Consider the following 18,254-nt stretch of genomic DNA (forward strand, 5'->3'; position numbering starts at 1 on the left):
TGATGCTTTTACGGCCAACATGGGACCACTTAAGTCAATTTTAGTTGGATCTTTTCTGAGAAAAGCGTGTTATTTTACTCTTTCGAGCTGCCCAGTATTTCTTCATCCGTTCAGATCTTGCTTTCTTTTCTTCATCCATAAACACCCTCTTCGTTGTATTTTGTCGTTTGTCTGTCTTTTGTTTAAATCTAATGCTTTTATCTTTTAGCTTTGTAATTTTTCCAGTTTTATTCTGTAGGTCAGTCAGGGAAATTCCCAATTCTTTCATATCTTCTCTAATTTCTTTGATCCATCCTACTTCTAGCTTTTGGAACCAGAGCTTTTCAATGATATTTCTTGACAGTCTTGTTTGCGGTGTCCTTATGAGATGACCGAAGAAAGAGATTCTTTTTTTCCGCATAGTATCAGTAACAGGCTCTATTTCTCGATACACCACCTCATCTGGCACAATCCACCATTGGCCTTCTTTTTGGTGTTTTTTATTGATACACGTTCTGACAATTCTCCTCTCTATTTTCAGAATTTTTTCAATTCGGTTTTTCTGAGTGATTTTGAAAAGAGTCTCGCTTCCGTAGGTGACTTCTGGCTGTACTACAGTTTTATAATGTTTAAGTTTTGTTTTAGCAGAAAGGCATTTTTTGTTATATGTTGACCAAGTTAATTTTTGGGATTTAATCATTTTATTTGTCCTGTTTTGCCATGTCACTTTTTCATTTAAATTATAAGTTATTATTTCCCCTAGATATTTAAATTGTTTTACTATTTTAATTTTCTGATTGTTTACCGTAATGTGCTCTATTACCAGAGGATCTATGGCCATTAGTTCAGTTTTTTCGAAAGAGATATGAAGCCCTATCTTTTGTGCTAGGTTTTGAAGGCTCATTATTTGTGTTTTGGCTTCTTGAATATTATTTGCTAAAAGAGCGAGGTCATCTGCAAATCCTAGGCAATTTAGTATGATGGAGTTTTTCTTAGTACCCATTTTTATATTTTTGGGATTTATTTCATACCATTTTCTCATGACAAATTCAAGGGCGCAGTTAAAAAGGAGTGGTGAGAGGCCGTCTCCTTGCCTCAATCCAGTTTTTATGTAGAAGGGTTGAGAGAGTTCACCTCTGAATTTCACTCTGGACTGGGTATTGGTTAAAGTTAATTTTATCATGTTTACGAGTTTAGGGTGAAGGCCCAGGTTTCTCAGAATATTCAGCATGGATGGTCGGTGTATACAATCATAGGCCCTTTTAAAGTCGACGAAGGTGATTATTAGTTGTTTTTTCCGTCTTTTATATAAATCCATCATAAGTTTTAGGGATATTATTTGCTCTGGGCAACCTCTCCATGGCCTAAATCCCCCTTGGTATTCCCCAAGTTCCAGTTCAAGTTGGTCTTTGCATCGGTTGTATATGATTCTCGACAGGATTTTGTATGTGCAATCCAGGAGAGATATGCCTCTGTAGTTTTCAGGATTAGTTTTATCCCCTTTTTTATGTAATGGATGGATGAGGGCTGTGGTCCAGTGTTCTGGAAGTTTTTCTTCGTTCCATATTTTCACGAGGCATAGATGTAGGGAAGTTTTGACTGAATAAACTGATGAGTGTTTCCAGAGTTCTGCGAAAAGCTGGTCTTCTCCGCTTGCTTTGTAGTTTTTTATTTCATTTAAGGCTGCGAGAACTTCTTGAATTGTTGGCGGGTTGATATTTACTGGTGAAGTTTTAACTGGAGTTTCAGTGTCAATCTCAAAAAGCTCTGGGGGGTCGTCACAGTTGAGGAGTCTATTGAAGGTTTCTGCCAAAATTTCAGCATTTTCTTTATTGGTGTGGGCCATATTTCCTTTTTTTCCTCTCAGCATAAGGGTGGGTGGTTCATATCTTTGAAGAGCCTGACCAAAAATTTTATAATAGTCTCGGAAATTAGTTTTCTTGGAACTTTCTTCTATTTGCTGAATCAAGTTTTTTTGGGCTTGTCGTTTGGTTCCTCTTATAATTTTCTGAGTTATTTTCCTTTGTTTGGTGAATTCATGGTTAGATTCTTCAGTTTTCTGGGTTTGGTGGTTGATCCAAGCCCGGTGTCGGTCTTTGACTGCTTTGTCACATTCTTCATTCCACCATTGGTGTTTTTTTCTTGGGTTTATAGGGGCTAGTTCTTCAGCTATTTCTTTCAGTTGGGATGTCAGTTCTTTTAAATTATTAGTTAATTTGATTTTTTTTGTTGTTTCTTCAAAGATGGCATTGTTTATTAATTTATGTGGATCATAAGCTCTTTTGTTTTTAGGTTGGGATTTTTTCTTTTTATGCGGGGTGAATTTTATTTTAACTTTAATTAAGTAATGGTCCGATCCAGTATCTGTTCCTCTCAAGACTTTTACATTATAAATCTCCTTGTGATAATTCCGGTCCATGCAAACATGATCCAGTTGCCATTCTCCTTTTTTCCAATCTGGGTGTTTCCAAGTCTTCAATTTGTTTGGGTTTCTCATAAAATAGGTGGATTTTGAGATCATATTATGGTTTCTGCAAAATTCGACAAGTCTTTGGCCGTTCTTATTAGTTTTCTTTTGGGCAGGCCATTTTCCGATAATATCACGATATCTTCGTTCTTTACCAAGTTGGGCATTAAAGTCCCGTATTAAAATCTTTGTGTGGGTCTTATTTATGTTGTTTGCAGTTTGGTCAAGAAGTTCCCAGAATTTGTCCATCTCTTCTCTATCTTTTTTAAGATTGTTTTTGTCATTGGTGGGAGCATGGACATTTATTATGGTGTAGAATTTATTGGCTGATTTTAGGGTTAAGGTTGAAATCCTGGGGGAGTAAGACTTAAATTCTACGACTGAGTCAATTATTTTAAGATTGATTGCAAATCCTGTTCCGAACTGTGGGCAATTCTTCATCACACGTTTCCCGGGGATTCCTTTGTAAATTCTGTAACCCTGAGATTCAAACGGCTCTCGATCGGTGTTTCTCATTTCTTGAAGTCCTGCGATTAGGATATTTTGTTTGTCCATTATGTCTGTTAGAGTTTTTAGTTTGCCGGGTTGAGTTAGAGAATTAATGTTGTGAGTGGCAATGTAGTTTATTTGCTTGTGTCTTATCCTCAATTTTGAAGTTGTGTTGTCTTTGGGTGTTTCCAAACGCTCCGATTCATTGTTATCTTTTAAGCAGCTGCCCACCGGATCCGAGTGCAGCCTTCTCTGGTATTTACCAGACGGTGGATTTTTTCTTAAAAGACCTTCCATATTTGACTTTCAAAGGCAAGTCAGCCTTGGGTGGGAATAAATTCCCGAGTTACAACTCTGGATGTGATCCAGAGAGGTGATTCCGATTTAGTTCACCAGTAGAAATCTCCACGTTTCTAACTGGTTATCCAGACGAACCAACGTGGAGGCGCAAACCGATTTTTTTAATTGAGATTTTAAGTATGGAGAAAGTTTAAATCGGTTCCGGAATCATTTCGTCCATATATATATATATATATATATATATATATAAATGTTAGAAAATGGGATATATGTGAGTTAGAAAATGGAATAAAGTTTGTATTATTGATTGTTCATTTTAAAATTTTTATACTGATTTCCTTCTTTTTTTTCAAAATACTTCATATTAATTACTATGACTGATTTTGATGTTATTGATGATGATTTTTATTTTTTTATTTTAACATACTACTGCCTGTATGCTGTATCCAAAAGTTGTTATTGAAAATAAAGAGATAAGTTCTTAAAGCAATTTGTTATATTATACTTTATCAGTCTAAAAATGCATTTGGCAGATATTAGCAATTCCTAAGAGTTATGATAATTTTCAATAATTTTTTTTTTTCATGTATATAGAAATAGAAAAGAGATATCTAAGAGATAGCTTCTAAACATTCCTAGAATCAGCACCATAGTTTAAAACTATAGTCATGATAGGGATATTTTTATTCTTAAATTGGCAGCATTTTTGCCCAGCTTTGTTTTTTTTCTATAAATAATAACAGTTACATATTTGGGTGACATCAATATAGTTAAAAATGTCTTGTCATTGAACAACATACCAAAGCCAATTTTGTTTTCTTGCTAAAAAAATTTTAAAAAAATATTTTGGGCATCAACATTACTTGAAAAACAATCCAGTGGAAAAAGATGAACAATTTTGTAAGTGGAAATTATTTACATGAGGATCATTTAGTGTTTCTAATGACTGTTATAAACACTAAATGTTAACTAGTGTTGACGATGCCCAACTGCCATGACAGATGGTCAAAACAATGAGTGTGTTTTCACAAAACAAAAAAAAAATATCTGATAGAGGAAATAGCATGAAAATATTTAATATTATTGGGACCTCATTGTTCTCCTCAATGATAAGAAAAAAACAGTTTTGGCTCATAAAAAGTGATATTTCCTTGGACAAAGATATCATTTTTTTTCAAATTGATCTCTTTTGAAAAGAAGAAACAGGATAAGTTGTATTTTTTGAATTTTCCATAATGGATCCATTAAAGGTTCAAACAGTGAACAAAAAAGTGTTCTTGTGCGGGATGAAATCAGAATAAAATACCATGAAAAATGAAGAGAAAAAAAACAGGCTCTTTTTAACAGTGTATCAGCATATTGATCCGTGCTGAGACACTCTGCAAGACGAAATATGTATGGGCCATCATACAACTAATATATACTTGATAGTATATCAGTATCTCCTAAGTTAGCTCCAGCTAATATTATTTATCCCTTAAGATCAACTATAAAAGAAAAGCAATGCAAGGATGCTGATAATATTTTCAGCATGACTGAATGTCTGAAAAAGTGCTTCCAAAAACTTTATGAACATCAACAAAAACGAGGAGCTGTTGAAAGGTTAACCTCTTCAATCTTACTGTAATTAAAAACATTTTAATGTACACGTAGGGAAAGAGATTATTCCAGAACATTAAAGTTATCTCATTGATAATGAGATCTGTGTTTTGACTGTGTTTTGACTGTTTTTGGTAAAACATTTTTATTAGCTTATGAATTTTATCAAGACCTTTTATAATGAGCATTTTGACTACAGTAGAATCTCTGTGTGTGAATTTTATATCCATGGTTTTAATTATCTGCCCTTTACCACAGACCTTAAACATTAGTAACAAGTTTGTACGTTTTTGATTACATAATTTCTATTGTAGACTCACCTCAAATTGTAATCAGATATGTTGGGATTATTACACATCAATACTGTTCACAACAGATAACTATTTGCTTTATCTCTCTTTAATTACTGCCTTACCTCTAGTTTTAATTCGTAATTTAGAATTTAGTGAAGACTTCAAGAAGATATGTCAGGTGCCATGGTATAGCGTAAAGCTATACTTGAGATATCTAGAAGTGATGGCAGCTTTCACATGGTTTACATTTTCAAACATACAACTAATACAGAATCAGTAGATGGTTTTGAATCTTGCAGTGATCCCTTTTCATGCCATTTTTAAACCCACAATATATTCATGCTGGAGTAGCTGTAAGAGTTTTTTTGACAAGCAATTTTACAGAAAATAAAGATTATGGTTAAAACCATTATTACTCTGGAAATCACTGTAACATTAGCACTTGGCAACAATGTAGCAATTAATTTTATGCCCCAAACATTAGTATTAGCATAAATACCAAGTTTTACAAATTTACTTCAGTGAAGTTTACTTCAGTGTATTATTAATTATAAATACACTTGCTTAAATAAACAAAGATCCTTCAAAACTTTATGTAAATGCCACTATAAATCAACAATACAACATTGAGTGCATCTAACTGCAGTGTTTGAAATTTTGGGTGCCAAAGTTCACAACTCAAGTTTTATAATTTTATTTTTTTATCCACATAATGATGAATGACCAATCTGATACAGGTGTAAAAAATTGTATAGTTTTCTGAATGATTACATGTTGTTGTTTTTTGCACTACCAACTCATCTCATAAAATGTCTAATGCTTGGAGGAATTGTTAAAGAAGACAGGCCCTTGTTTTTCCAAAATCCTTCTACTAATTAAGTTAAGCAGCATCAATCCACTGGACCAGGTTTTGATTTCTATGTAACTGTGAATTTATTGTAATAATTTAATCAAATGACAAAATATTTTTTACTTTTGTTTAATTACCCTACAATGTTAACAAACTATCAAAAAGTTAAATTAAATATGTTGATCGTAATTTACTTTTTGTTCTAGTCACATCTGCATTTAAAACTGAATCCTGATCAGCTCTCATTTGTTAACTACTCATTTACTAACAAAACAAAATTGTACACTTAATTACTTCATAATACTCTTCTATAAATTCAGTAGTATCTCTTTTTATTTATTTATTTTTAAAACTGAGAACTTTTTTTAAAACGATGAAAGTTACATGTAGTAGTTGGAATAAATTTTACATCAAGTTTAGATAACATAGGACAACTTTGTATCAAATCCAATTCAGAATTAAGGTGATTTTCATTTCTTTTGTAAAAATTCTTATCTTAGGATTGCGTGATCATTTGATTCTCGCCTTTTGATTCAGTAGGTTCAATAGACTATTGAAAAGTTTTTTTGTGACAATATCTTCATTTTTCGGAATTCTAGGTAAGTTCTAAACATATGTTTTAATTTGTATATTTTAAAATGTATATTACATGCTTTATTTTATATTTTCATGATATATCTAAAATTTCGATAAACAAAAGAAAACTTACCACAGTTCAAATACTTAAAATGTTATTTGTTGTATTAATAATAAATAATTAACTTTTATTTATGCACAATAATTAATAACTCAAATATTTTGTTCTAGATTCTAATCTAAAAATGAGTAAAAGATTTGAAAGTGGCGCTTGCAAACATAAGAAAAAGAAGCTACAAGAGTATGAGGCAAAGAAGCTAACACCAATTACTGCTTACATGCATATGCCAACTAGTACTACTCACTTGGAAGCAATGCAGCACGTTGTATGTAAGGACATGGCCGTTGCACCAACTCATAGTGAAAATATGGAACTAATTCAAGAGCAACTTACTGAACACGAATATATAAACGAGCCACAAGAAAATAATACAAATATTCAGAATTTTTTTCAGACACCTAATGAGAAACACCAATTTCAAGATATTGCAAATTTAGATAGTGTTGTCAAATGTATGTCTACTGTAACAGATGTTGGCTTGTGGACAAATTTATCGCAAAATGATGTATCATATTGGGTAGAGAAGGGCCCTTCTCAAGTTCAGTATCACTGTGTACCATTTTTAAATTCTAAGCGAGAATATAAGAATTGGTCCAGATTTTGTACAAAAGCAATTTTTTATTCAATAAAAGCCAATGGAGAAAAATATACCCTAGAATGGCTTGTGTACTCTCCCTCAAAAGGTCGCGTTTTTTGCTTTGTTTGTAAGCTCTTTCCAAATATTGCATCTTCTGCAACAGCATTATCTGAAGGGTTTAATGATTGGGAAAACCCTGCTACCATTCAAACTCATGAAAATTCGGAAAATCACAGGAATGCTATGTTAACGTACTTAACAAGAGCAAAAGGGAAAACTTTAACTTCAAAGCTAGAGGAAGAAATAAGAAAAGAGCAGCAATACTGGCGCTACGTTATAGAAAGAATTTTCGCTGTAATTTGTACTCTTGCAGAGCAAGGCTTACCATTTAGAGGAGACAATGAAAAGTTTGGAACTCCAAATAACGGCAATTACCAGTTCTTCTAGAACTGGTAGCAAAATTCAATCCATTTTTAAGAGATCATATCGATCGATATGGAAATACTGGCTCAGGAGAACCTTCATATCTGTTTAAAACTATATGTGAGGAAATTATTCAACTTATGGCAAATAAAGTGAAAGACACAATTGTGGCGGAAGTGCAAAAGGCTGGTTATTTTAGCTTTTCAGTAGATTCCACTCCTGACATATCTCATACTGATCAGTTGACCTTAAGATATGTGTCACCTGAAGACCGTTTGCCAACTGAGAGATTTTTAACTTTCCTTGAGCTAAAAGATCACTCAGGGGAAAGCATAGCTGATTTAGTATTTAACTATATCACTACTGAACTTGAAATTAATTTCAGAAAATGCCGAGGACACTCTTATGATAATGCAGCCAATATGGCTGGTAGATACAATGGTATGAAGCAAAAAATTATCGAAAAAAACAAGTTTGCAAAATTTGTTCCATGCGCTGGTCACTCTTTAAATTTAGTAGATCATTCAGTTGATTATTGCCTTGATGCTGTTAATTTTTTTGGTGTTGTGAACGAAGTTTATATCTTTTTTTCATCTTCCACAAAAAGATGGGCAGTTCTGAAATCACATTTGAAACCTCATTCTAAAGTGCCTAAATATTTGTCAGACAATAGGTGGAAGGTACACGCAAAAGCTACAGAAGCTATTTTAGAAAATTACAATGATATCACCGATGCACTCAATTATTTACATTCAGATAATAATACAAAGAGTGATACTAGATTGAGGGCCAATAATCTTTTAGGGAAGATGGAAGAATTTGAATTCATGTTTATGCTCCATTTCTGGAATCGAATACATAGACATTTTTCAAGAGTAAATAAAATTCTTCAAAGCCCTAATATTTCACTTAGTGGTTGTGCAGATTGGCACAGGTCACTTTTTGATATTTTACGTGAGCAACAAGCAAAAAACATGTTGCCAAATACTGAATATAGAACTGCGAGAAGGATAATAAGAAGTAAAAGGCAAAGGAATTACGAAAATTCATCTGACCCTGATGCTTTAGACGAACTCTCTTCAAGAGATAAATTTAGGATTAAATCATTTATTCCTATATTAGATGCACTAGAATCAAATTTAGGAAGAAGAGCTTCTGTTTATGATAATGTAGTGAAAATATTTTCCTTTCTTGCCGATCTTACATTATTAAAGGTAGAACTTTGAAGAGGTGTTGAGCCGTTAATGCAAAAATACCCAGAAGATATCAACCAAAATCTTACTGAAGAACTATTTCATTTCCACACATATGTGAGACAAACGCATAAGCCTTCAAAAAATTCCACATTGTCGCATACAGACTTGTATCAAATAATATTCAAAAAAAATATTCAGGTGGCCTTCCCCAATATGGAAACAATCTTACGGCTGTTTCTCAGTTTAATAGTCACTAATTGTACTGGAGAAAGATCATTTTCAAGACTTAAAAATATCAAAAATCAATTAAGAAGCACAATGACCCAGACGAGGTTGTCTTCATTGAGTATTTTGTGCATCGAAAATAAGACCTTCAGAAAAATAGATTTTGATGAACTTATAGAAGAATTCTGTGCGAAAAAGTTTAGAAAGAAATTCTTCTAATCTACTATTTCGTTTTAAATGTATAAATGGATTGAATCAGTTCTTAAATAAAATAACTATTAACATAAAATTTAATATGATATACAATTTGATATTTTCTTTTTTGTGATCTGGATTTTGTTTGAAAGTTCCATTTTTGGTTTAGTTTAAGACTTAAAATTCATACTTAAACTTTAAATGTGAATTATTATGAAATAAATTTATCTGATTTGAATTTGGTTTAATCTGCAATGTATTTTATTTATTGTTATTGCGTATTTTATTTTCGTAGTCAAAGATTTTCATTATTTGAATTTTATTTCTTTGTAAATGCTGTGTGTTATGATTGATTAGTTATTGTTACAAGTACTATATGTGGTGCTGAGAGTAAATGACCAAATAACTGTTCTCGACTTTTTTTTATTTATTATCTGTGCCACATTTTTTATAAAGGTTAGTACAAATCACAACATGTTTCATTTAACATATTGATATATATACCACAGTAATGATGTATTTTATTATCTCTCATGTAATTTACAAACTTAAAAATGGGAGGTGAAAGGGCCTCATAAGTGGAATAGCTTAGGGTCTCTTTTTATCTAAATCCTGCCCTGGAAGTGTCACAGAAATTAGTCATGCATACCTTGGCTCATCAAAAGAAAAAAGAATGTTTAATTCATTTTGTTAATCTCGGATAACAAATGACACACTTCCTACCTGCAACATACATAGACTCAGGACAATATGATGATACAAGTGAAACTCTTTTAGGGTTTTCAAACTTGTTTGCCACATCCATTGGCACGGTGACGAGGATGCCGTTGCTTTCCAGTCCAATTGGATGTGAAGATTGCCCCGATTTACGCATGTTCCTAACTCTTCTCGACAGAACTGATAATGGAGTTGTCCGAGAAATGGTATCGACATAATTCAGCCATGATTTCCGTTTGGCATACCGAAACACTAGACGGCGTATAACCCTCGCATTGAGGAAAGTGCAGAGGATTTCTGTCGTGGGCCTATGATTGAAATTATGAAAAGCCCTGCCACGTTCCTTTAGTCCACTCCTGCAGTCTTCGTTCCACCAAGAAACAAACGGCCGCTTGGTTTTCCAGGTGTGAGAGGGATAAATTCATTTGCACTATCGAGTCTCAGATGTGTAAACATGGCAAGTCTGTAGATCGTGCTTCCCCTCCTGTCGTAATGACCAAATGAATCTTTGTATCTGTTCCCATCCAATTTTTCAACCACCCATCAACGTGAAAGAAATCTTGTCAAATCACTATTACCAACTTAGATAACAACTGGTCTGTGATCGCTTCCAAAGAAGATTTTGGAAGCGTGCCGGGTAGACGTGGAAATAGGGAAGCTGAACATAAAGGATATATCGATGCATGAAAATGTACCTGATGAAGATCACGTGTATGATAAACGTATACGACCCAAGATTCAATAAGCAGAGATCCAAGTTCTTCCTCATCGATCAACTATAGTGCCTCGATAAGAATATGATGATGAGCCCCACGAATGGTGATGGGCATTGAAATCACCAGCACGGCAAAAGAATCTGTAAAAACAGATTGGACAGATCATCCTCACTGACTTCGTTATCTGGGAAAGGTTTAAGTTTCAGATATTCATTTAAAATGGCGCCAATATCTTCTCTGAGACTTCAGGGATGTAGCCAGCAGGATCCGCATGGCTAATAGGATTTTCTTTAGGAAACCTGCCACACCTTCATGTTCTTTACTCTCAATTCCATGGTCACATCTCTCGCACATTAGTCGCGAAAAGACACTTCATCTAGGGGTGGAGGTGTGTTTTTTGCAGACATAGTATTAAAGGATTTTCTTTCTTTAGCAGGATTTCGATATCCTCGCGAACTGCAAACATTCCATTGAATAATATTTGTACCCATAAAAATTACTTTATTCCATTCTACGAAACACTTCGTGCAGATTATGTATCAAAAATTATCCGGTTTTTCTTTTTGGTATTTAAGACTTGAAGGAAGTGCTTTGTTTCTTTGTGCACTTCATTCTCCTCCATATCCTCAAAGAGACCTTGAGAAGGTGGTGGTGATTTTGAAGCCTTGGAGGACGGCTATACCTTACCAGGCGACGATTTCTTTTTGCAGATCCCTTCACTGGGATCTTAGTAGTTTCCTGCATTATTGGTGCAGCTGGTATTATATTTAGTGGTGCCAATTGAAGTGGCTTTCCGGAAACCACTCTCGATCCTTCCACCAAAAATATCTTTCTTGCCAGTACTCAGCGCTGCAGTAGTAGGAATGAGGGATTACCTGACTGGCAAAGCCTGAACCAGTATGATAAGTTCTTTGCACGATGCGCTCTCTTTCTGCTTTTGCACATTGTTAGAGAGTGCCTGGACAAAACTAACACCGGGTGTTACTAGATTTCTTACGTTGGGGGATTTTCTGTATTCCTGTCGAGCAACAGGAAAGGATACTTTCTGTTCAATAAAATCCTTACTATAGTCTGTTTCTCCTTATAAAAGGGATATTCTTGACATCTTGCCGAATGTTAACCCTTACTGTTAATACATTTTTCAGCTTCAGTGCATGTGCTATCATCATATCTCGTATAGTTGCAACTCACACAAAGTTTCTTCTTGTGCAACAAATTTTGCTGTGACCAAAAACCTGGCACTGAAAGCAGCGTCTCAGGTTTGGTATGTATGGTCGCACACGGACAGAGAGATAGCTAATTCATAATCGGTCAGGATCAGTTGGAGTAGAAACGATTAGGATATGTGACAATGTTGGTAAAGCAACACCATTCTCCTTCCTCATGATCCTTTGCAAAGAAGTGACTGTGTACGATGATAGCTCCTCTGAGATCTCAGATAATTCTGTACCAGACAAGTCATGGCAAAAACCTCCCTTGCTGGAATTTAGGGTACTATATAGTTCCACTATCACTTCAACTTTCCCTACTTGGGCTGCGAGCTTCCTGCTTTGTTCATCATTATTCGCCTTTATCAACAGGGCGCCGCTCCTAAGCTTTATAATTGATTTCAATCAGCCACACGCTATTGGTGTGCATATATTTATTAAAAAGGGAGAAAAGGATTTACCTTCCTCCTTACATTTCACTATAAGAAATCTTGCATTAAATAACTTAGCAGGATGCAGTTGCTTGCCTCTATCCATCGCTTGGAATGGAATTCAAGGTTGCTGATATATATGTTTCTATTAATCGCAGAACTTAGTTAAATACTTCGCAGTATTTATTTGTTTAATGTCTGTTGTATACCGACAATAATTATTATTACATTACACTAAAATTATTTTGGCTATGGTGTGTGGTTTCAAGACGACAAATAATAACTAGGATTCTTTTTTTTTTGAAAAAAAAAAACGATGCCATCTCCCACGAAATTATCCATCAGTTCATTGTCTTACTGCTGGTTGCAACAAGACAACGCCATCTGCCATACAGCTCGCTCTACTATGAAGATGCTACAGGATTTTTTCAATGGCAGAATCATTTCTAAAGGATTGTGATCACCAAGATCCCTGATATGATTAATCTAGACTTCTTTCTGTAGGATTACGTAAAAGAAATTGTTTTTATAGTAACAATCCAAACAGGAATTGAAGACCAACGTTACCAATGCCATCCTGAAAATAGTGTATAGCTAACAAGAGTAGCCAGGAACATGGTCAAATCCGGTTGTAAATAATTACAGTTCGTAACTGAGAAAGATATGTGAGCCTTGAAATGGTCAACACAGTGGTTAAGTACAGGCCTCTTCGCTTTTCCATCAGGTGACTGATGGGCTTCTTCCATGATCGTCGCTATTTTCCAGCGGTCTTCATCATCTCTATTGACTTACAATTTTTATAGTAAAACATTTGTGTACGCGAGGGTGCAGCGATCGCCTTACGTCGTTCATGACGAGAAGTAAGAACAACAACCACTTATTTTTTCTCTAGACACATGAGTATCTAGGAAGGATTTGGGGGAACCGAGAGGCCGAAAAAGGCATCTCGCGCTGTCGGTATATCGCTGTAAACAGTCAATATCATCTGTAACAGACTTGAAACAAAAGAAAATGGGCAATTCCCTAACACTGAAGGGGAGAGATAAATAGACTAACCAGTAATGATGCAAATATTATAAAATTCAGCGTGAAAAAAGTATGAATGGAATCAATGTGTCATTGATTCCATGATTTTTGTTTACGATTTATGGTTTACGGGGAGATGGACATACTAGCAAATTAACAAAGTCACTATCTGAGGTAAACAAGTCACCAAAGTCTGAGAAATTCGAAAAAATCCGCGATACCGTGATTCCTTGTCTAATGAATACGGAGGTAATTTGGTACACCATCTGAAACTGAAGGATTTAAAAAACTTACCTTGACTACTGGAGTCTTCCAGTGTTTTTGTTTGGTGTCATTTTCGTGCCTCACAGAAAAGCAACAGATCACTCGATAGAGAGGCTCCCGGCCTGGTTTAGTATTATCAAATTCCTCGTCCTACCATTCATGGTGGTTCGTCCAGGACAACCTGAAGCCTTTTCCTCACGCTCTGTGAGGTAGGATTCTCTCGGCAGCTGTCGCTGAGATGCCGGAGCTTTGACACAGCGGCATTCCCTTGATTCTGCGTGCCTGTGCCATGGTCACTTTCGATACGGTTTTTATTTTAGTATCGTATTATAATTTGGCATTTCTGACGAACTACGGTGCTCCAAGTATCATCCGCAACGCGACGTTTTGAACGACCACCATTTTTTTCTGGAGTGTGGATCACAACAACGCTTTCCATACCGAGTAAACGTAAGTTAGTATTAGCAGCACGAACAACCGGTATATGAATATTTTAATCGTCAATGGGATGGGGTTCCACGGCTAAGTGCTGGGTAATAGGAAGGCCCTGACCGCCTTTGCCCTCTGTGAAACATGCTTTACATGTTCGCGTAAGATAAACCGTTTGTTCAGGACCACTCCCAGTTAATTAACTTTCATCCCAAAGGAAATGTTCTCCCCTGATATCTCCAGTGGCCTGGCCGGGGCACGCTTGTACGTGAACAACACGACCACGGATTTCTCTTTTTTATTATTTTCGCACATTCTATTTTTAGAAGCTTCTCTCTCCGTTGTACTATTTAATAGCTTTTCTAGTTTTTATTTGAGAAGATAATATTAAAAGCATTGCTAATATTTATTCGAATGAAGGAACTAACCAAACATGAATTTCAATTCATTGAAATGAGTATTTAAATATCAATCATTCACAATAGATCTGTTACAGAGAGGTTAACATAAAATATCTGATATTATGTTGTGCTAATTGAAATCACGTACCTGGACCACCGGTATATAAAAAATAATATTTTAAAGCATAATTAAATAAGAAATTACTAATACTTTTCTTCTTTTCAGTCCCATTTTCTGCACGATTAAACAAATATGAATGAATTAAATTAAATCAATAGCTATTAACTGCAGAGTCGCATTGATATTAATGTTCATAAAATACATTTAAAAATTTTTATTATTGAATATAATTCGAGCCTTTTTTCAATATTAATTTTTTTCGTACGTGTTAGGTTAGGCTCTGAATTACAATTTGTATTTTTGACAGAATTTTAATCATTTTGTCAATTAAAGGTCATGTGAAGAAGTCTAAATGGAGAAATAATACTGAACATATGGTTTAAAATGTGTTATTTTTTTTACCTGATCTCAAAAACATGAAAACTTTGGAGTGCGTATGCACTCATAAAATAAAGTTGATATATCCATTATACTTAATGGATATAGGAAACATGTGATTTCAGTTGAAATTACTATGATTATTCTATGTTTTATGGTTGATGACTTTTGGCCGTGGGGATTTGATCAATGGTACCTTGAAGGTAAGTGTACGTTTAATGCTGCAGGGGTAGTCTCTCTAGCATGTATGTATTTTAAAAGTTTTTAACGGGACATTTTTTGACTGAACAGTTACTTTATGATTTTACATTGCAGTTGAAATTGACTAGTTTTAGGTTAGTTCAGCAAGATGTACATCCAATGCTATTATAATAATTTATATTTAGGCAGTACAAGTTAACTTTTTCAAAAATTAAATCTAAAATCATACGCAAAAATTTTCAAAATTGAATGTAAATAATTAATGAACAAGTCTTCTTAAAATTCTAGTAGCCAACATTTATGTAGCTATATTGCCTTAGAATTTTGAAGTTAGGTTAGAAGTAGCTGTAGATTATGTACAAAATAATTGAATGTCTCTTTCTTTATGTGTATGGTGTCAACCATTTGGCTGTTCCGCACAGAGGAAATTAACATAAACACAGTTACACCTGATATTATCTTCAAGTCTACCATATCTCAACATTTTTCTTCGTCATCTAATTAACTAAACATAGTTTGCTTTATAAGCAGCCCACCAATAGATTTTATATTATATGTATGTTTGCAGTTATAATAAATCAGCATTAAAAATTATGAGAAAATTGCGTTTCCAATTTTACAGATTAACTTAACATTTAAAGCTTATGAATCCAGGAGGAATTTTCAAACAATATGTAAGAGCGTAATTAAATATAACAATTTATGAATTTCACTATTGCTGCTACTGTCAGTGAGCATATCTTTTTAAAAGTAACATCAGTCATTTTTTAATCGATATTCGTAAAACTTATTTTCTATCAATATTGGATACTGATCAATAATTCACCAGTTATAAATCATTTGCCACTTTACGTCAATCTTGTGCTGGAATAATGTCTGGCATATTAGCAAGTTATTCATTAATTGATATTGTTCAATTTTCATAAAATATATTGTTCTTAGATATATACTGTAAAATCTTTAAAAATTATATCGAAAACTGCCACCAAACGTTGTTTATGCCGTTTTTAGTTATATCTTAGAATTTTAATAACGGCTTCAAAATTTTCTTTTAAAATTTGAATAACTAGATGTATTTCTATTTTGCATACTATTTGACAAAAGTATACAAATTCAGTGAGTTATTTGCAATTCACTTTCAAATACAACAGTGATAAAAATGAAATCAAAACACATCCTGTCAAGTATTTTTCATAATTTATTAGTAGTACAATATTTTCTCTACACAGTGGATTAAACTTTCTCGACAATTTGCCTACTACATAGAAACCCTATGGACAATTCCATCTTCAACTCTATGTAAAAAACAAAACGCATCCCGTCAAGTTAACGCATACTTTTTCAAAACCGAAATTTGTCTCCGAATTTATTTTCAAAATTAGTAATCATTCTTTATTTTTATAAAAAAGTTTGTTAAGGAGCAAGTACGACTTTATATACATGGAACTACATGGATAATTCCATCTTAAACTTTATACAAAAAATGAAATTAAAACATTTTGTTTAGCTTAAACTTTCATACGATCATTTTCCTACTACATGAAGTTTCTTTTATATTTCAGCATAAGGTTATTTTCTACATACAACTCTATGCCTAAACATATGTGATAAACAAAATGCATCAAAACTTAATAGAGTTTCGTATAATACTGAATTCATCCGGTAGAATTCGTCGTAGGATAAAAAACAATGTCTCGTACTATAATTGGATCAGTATAGAAAAAAATAGAATCGGCAAGTAACCAACATGGTTACTAGATTTATTTTCAATCGAAAAAACTTGACTATAAAAAAAGGAATAGAAACATCTAAAAAATATAACTTTATCCAAATATACTAAAAGGTTTTTAATGAATTACTAATATTCATTTGAATAGTTCGAATTTCACACATAATCGGATTAGATGAGTTTTCCCATAACACAGCCTCAGTACATATTTTAACTTAAGAAGATTGAGGCTCTATATTAGAAATGCACTCACAAAAAAAATTATTTTACTCTGTAATTTAGGTTGCTCGGCATCCTGTGCATCTTAAATGGAGCTAGAGCAACCTAAAGTTAAAGAAAGGACAAATATTGGGCCACGCGAGTATACACGAAGAACTTCCACGCAATCTGAAGTTAGCAGAGGTGACAAAATCAGTTTTAACTCTGAGTAGATGCCATGTGTTAACAATGATTTGAATATAATTTTTCCCCATATTTATGTTACATTGCTAAATGAAAATATAAAAGAATTCTAAAGACGTACTATAATAAAAATACTTCATATGTCCAAGCAGTTATTTCCCAGTAAGAGTGTAACTTTCTCTTAAATCTCTTTCGATAGACCGATCAAGTATAGACAAAACCCGTGTTTTTTTTCGAATGAAAATAAATCTAGTAACGTTGTGGGTTACTTACCGATTCCATTTTTACTTCCTTGTACGAAGTAAAGGAAATATTGTGATTCCGAAAAATTTCGTTTTTTAGATTACAACGGAAATGTACATTTTGAGCATCCTTGAATCCATTTTGACTAGTTTCGGCGTTACGTACGTATCTTCGAGTCTGTACGTACGTACGTATCTCGCATAACTCAAAAACTATTAGCCGTAGGATATTGAAATTTAGAATTTAAGGCTGTTGTAACATCTAGTTGTGCTCTTCTCTCCTTTTGATTGCAATCGACTGAACCAAAAGTGTTCAAAAAAAGTGCAAAATTAAAACAAAATTGGATTTTGGATTTTTTCTTAACTGTAGTACTAAGTCTTCATTGAGAGCTTTTCCACGATAAGTGGTACTTATTTTAATTGGTAACAGAGTTATAGACAAGTAAAACTTTAATTAATGAGGTATTTGAATCTTACAAGGAAAGGCACTTCGGTTCGAATCAGACTTAATCTCCTTTTCTTTTTTTAATTTATTTTTTTAAACTTTTTTTTAAATTTTATTAGTGAAATAAAATTTTATGTACTTTTTAAAATGTGTATATATAATTTAATAGGCGTTAATTACATATGTGTATATATTTTACATATCTATGATGGATTTTGTGAAATAGATGTTTGTTTATCTAATATTAATTAAAA

The 18,254-nt window shown here is 33.6% G+C and overlaps 3 protein-coding genes across 6 annotated transcripts in view; all 3 read left to right on the forward strand.

Annotated features, from left to right (window-relative positions):
- Window positions 1-6,798: 6,798 nt before the first annotated feature.
- On the forward strand, window positions 6,799-7,803 carry LOC142321163 (zinc finger MYM-type protein 5-like). The gene has a single exon (XM_075359157.1). It carries the CDS (start codon window positions 6,799-6,801, stop codon window positions 7,696-7,698), a length of 900 nt encoding a protein of 299 aa, XP_075215272.1. The 3' UTR covers window positions 7,699-7,803.
- Window positions 7,804-7,814: 11 nt separating this feature from the next.
- Window positions 7,815-8,900, forward strand: LOC142321164 (protein FAM200B-like). The gene has a single exon (XM_075359158.1). It carries the CDS (start codon window positions 7,815-7,817, stop codon window positions 8,898-8,900), a length of 1,086 nt encoding a protein of 361 aa, XP_075215273.1.
- Window positions 8,901-14,966: 6,066 nt separating this feature from the next.
- LOC142321769 (uncharacterized) overlaps window positions 14,967-18,254 on the forward strand; it is a 52,232-nt gene continuing 48,944 nt past the window's right edge. For 2 of the 4 annotated variants that reach the window (XM_075360137.1, XM_075360141.1), the window contains exon 1: window positions 14,973-15,184. In XM_075360137.1, the coding sequence (XP_075216252.1) occupies window positions 15,118-15,184 (67 nt within the window). In that variant the 5' untranslated portion in view covers window positions 14,973-15,117. Of the gene's footprint in view, window positions 15,185-18,254 lie in introns of all 4 variants that reach the window. The other 2 variants (XM_075360140.1, XM_075360138.1) reach the window with 2 other exon arrangements.

The sequence above is a fragment of the Lycorma delicatula genome, chromosome 3 (assembly GCF_047948215.1).
Source record: "Lycorma delicatula isolate Av1 chromosome 3, ASM4794821v1, whole genome shotgun sequence".
NCBI lineage: Eukaryota > Metazoa > Arthropoda > Insecta > Hemiptera > Fulgoridae > Lycorma > Lycorma delicatula.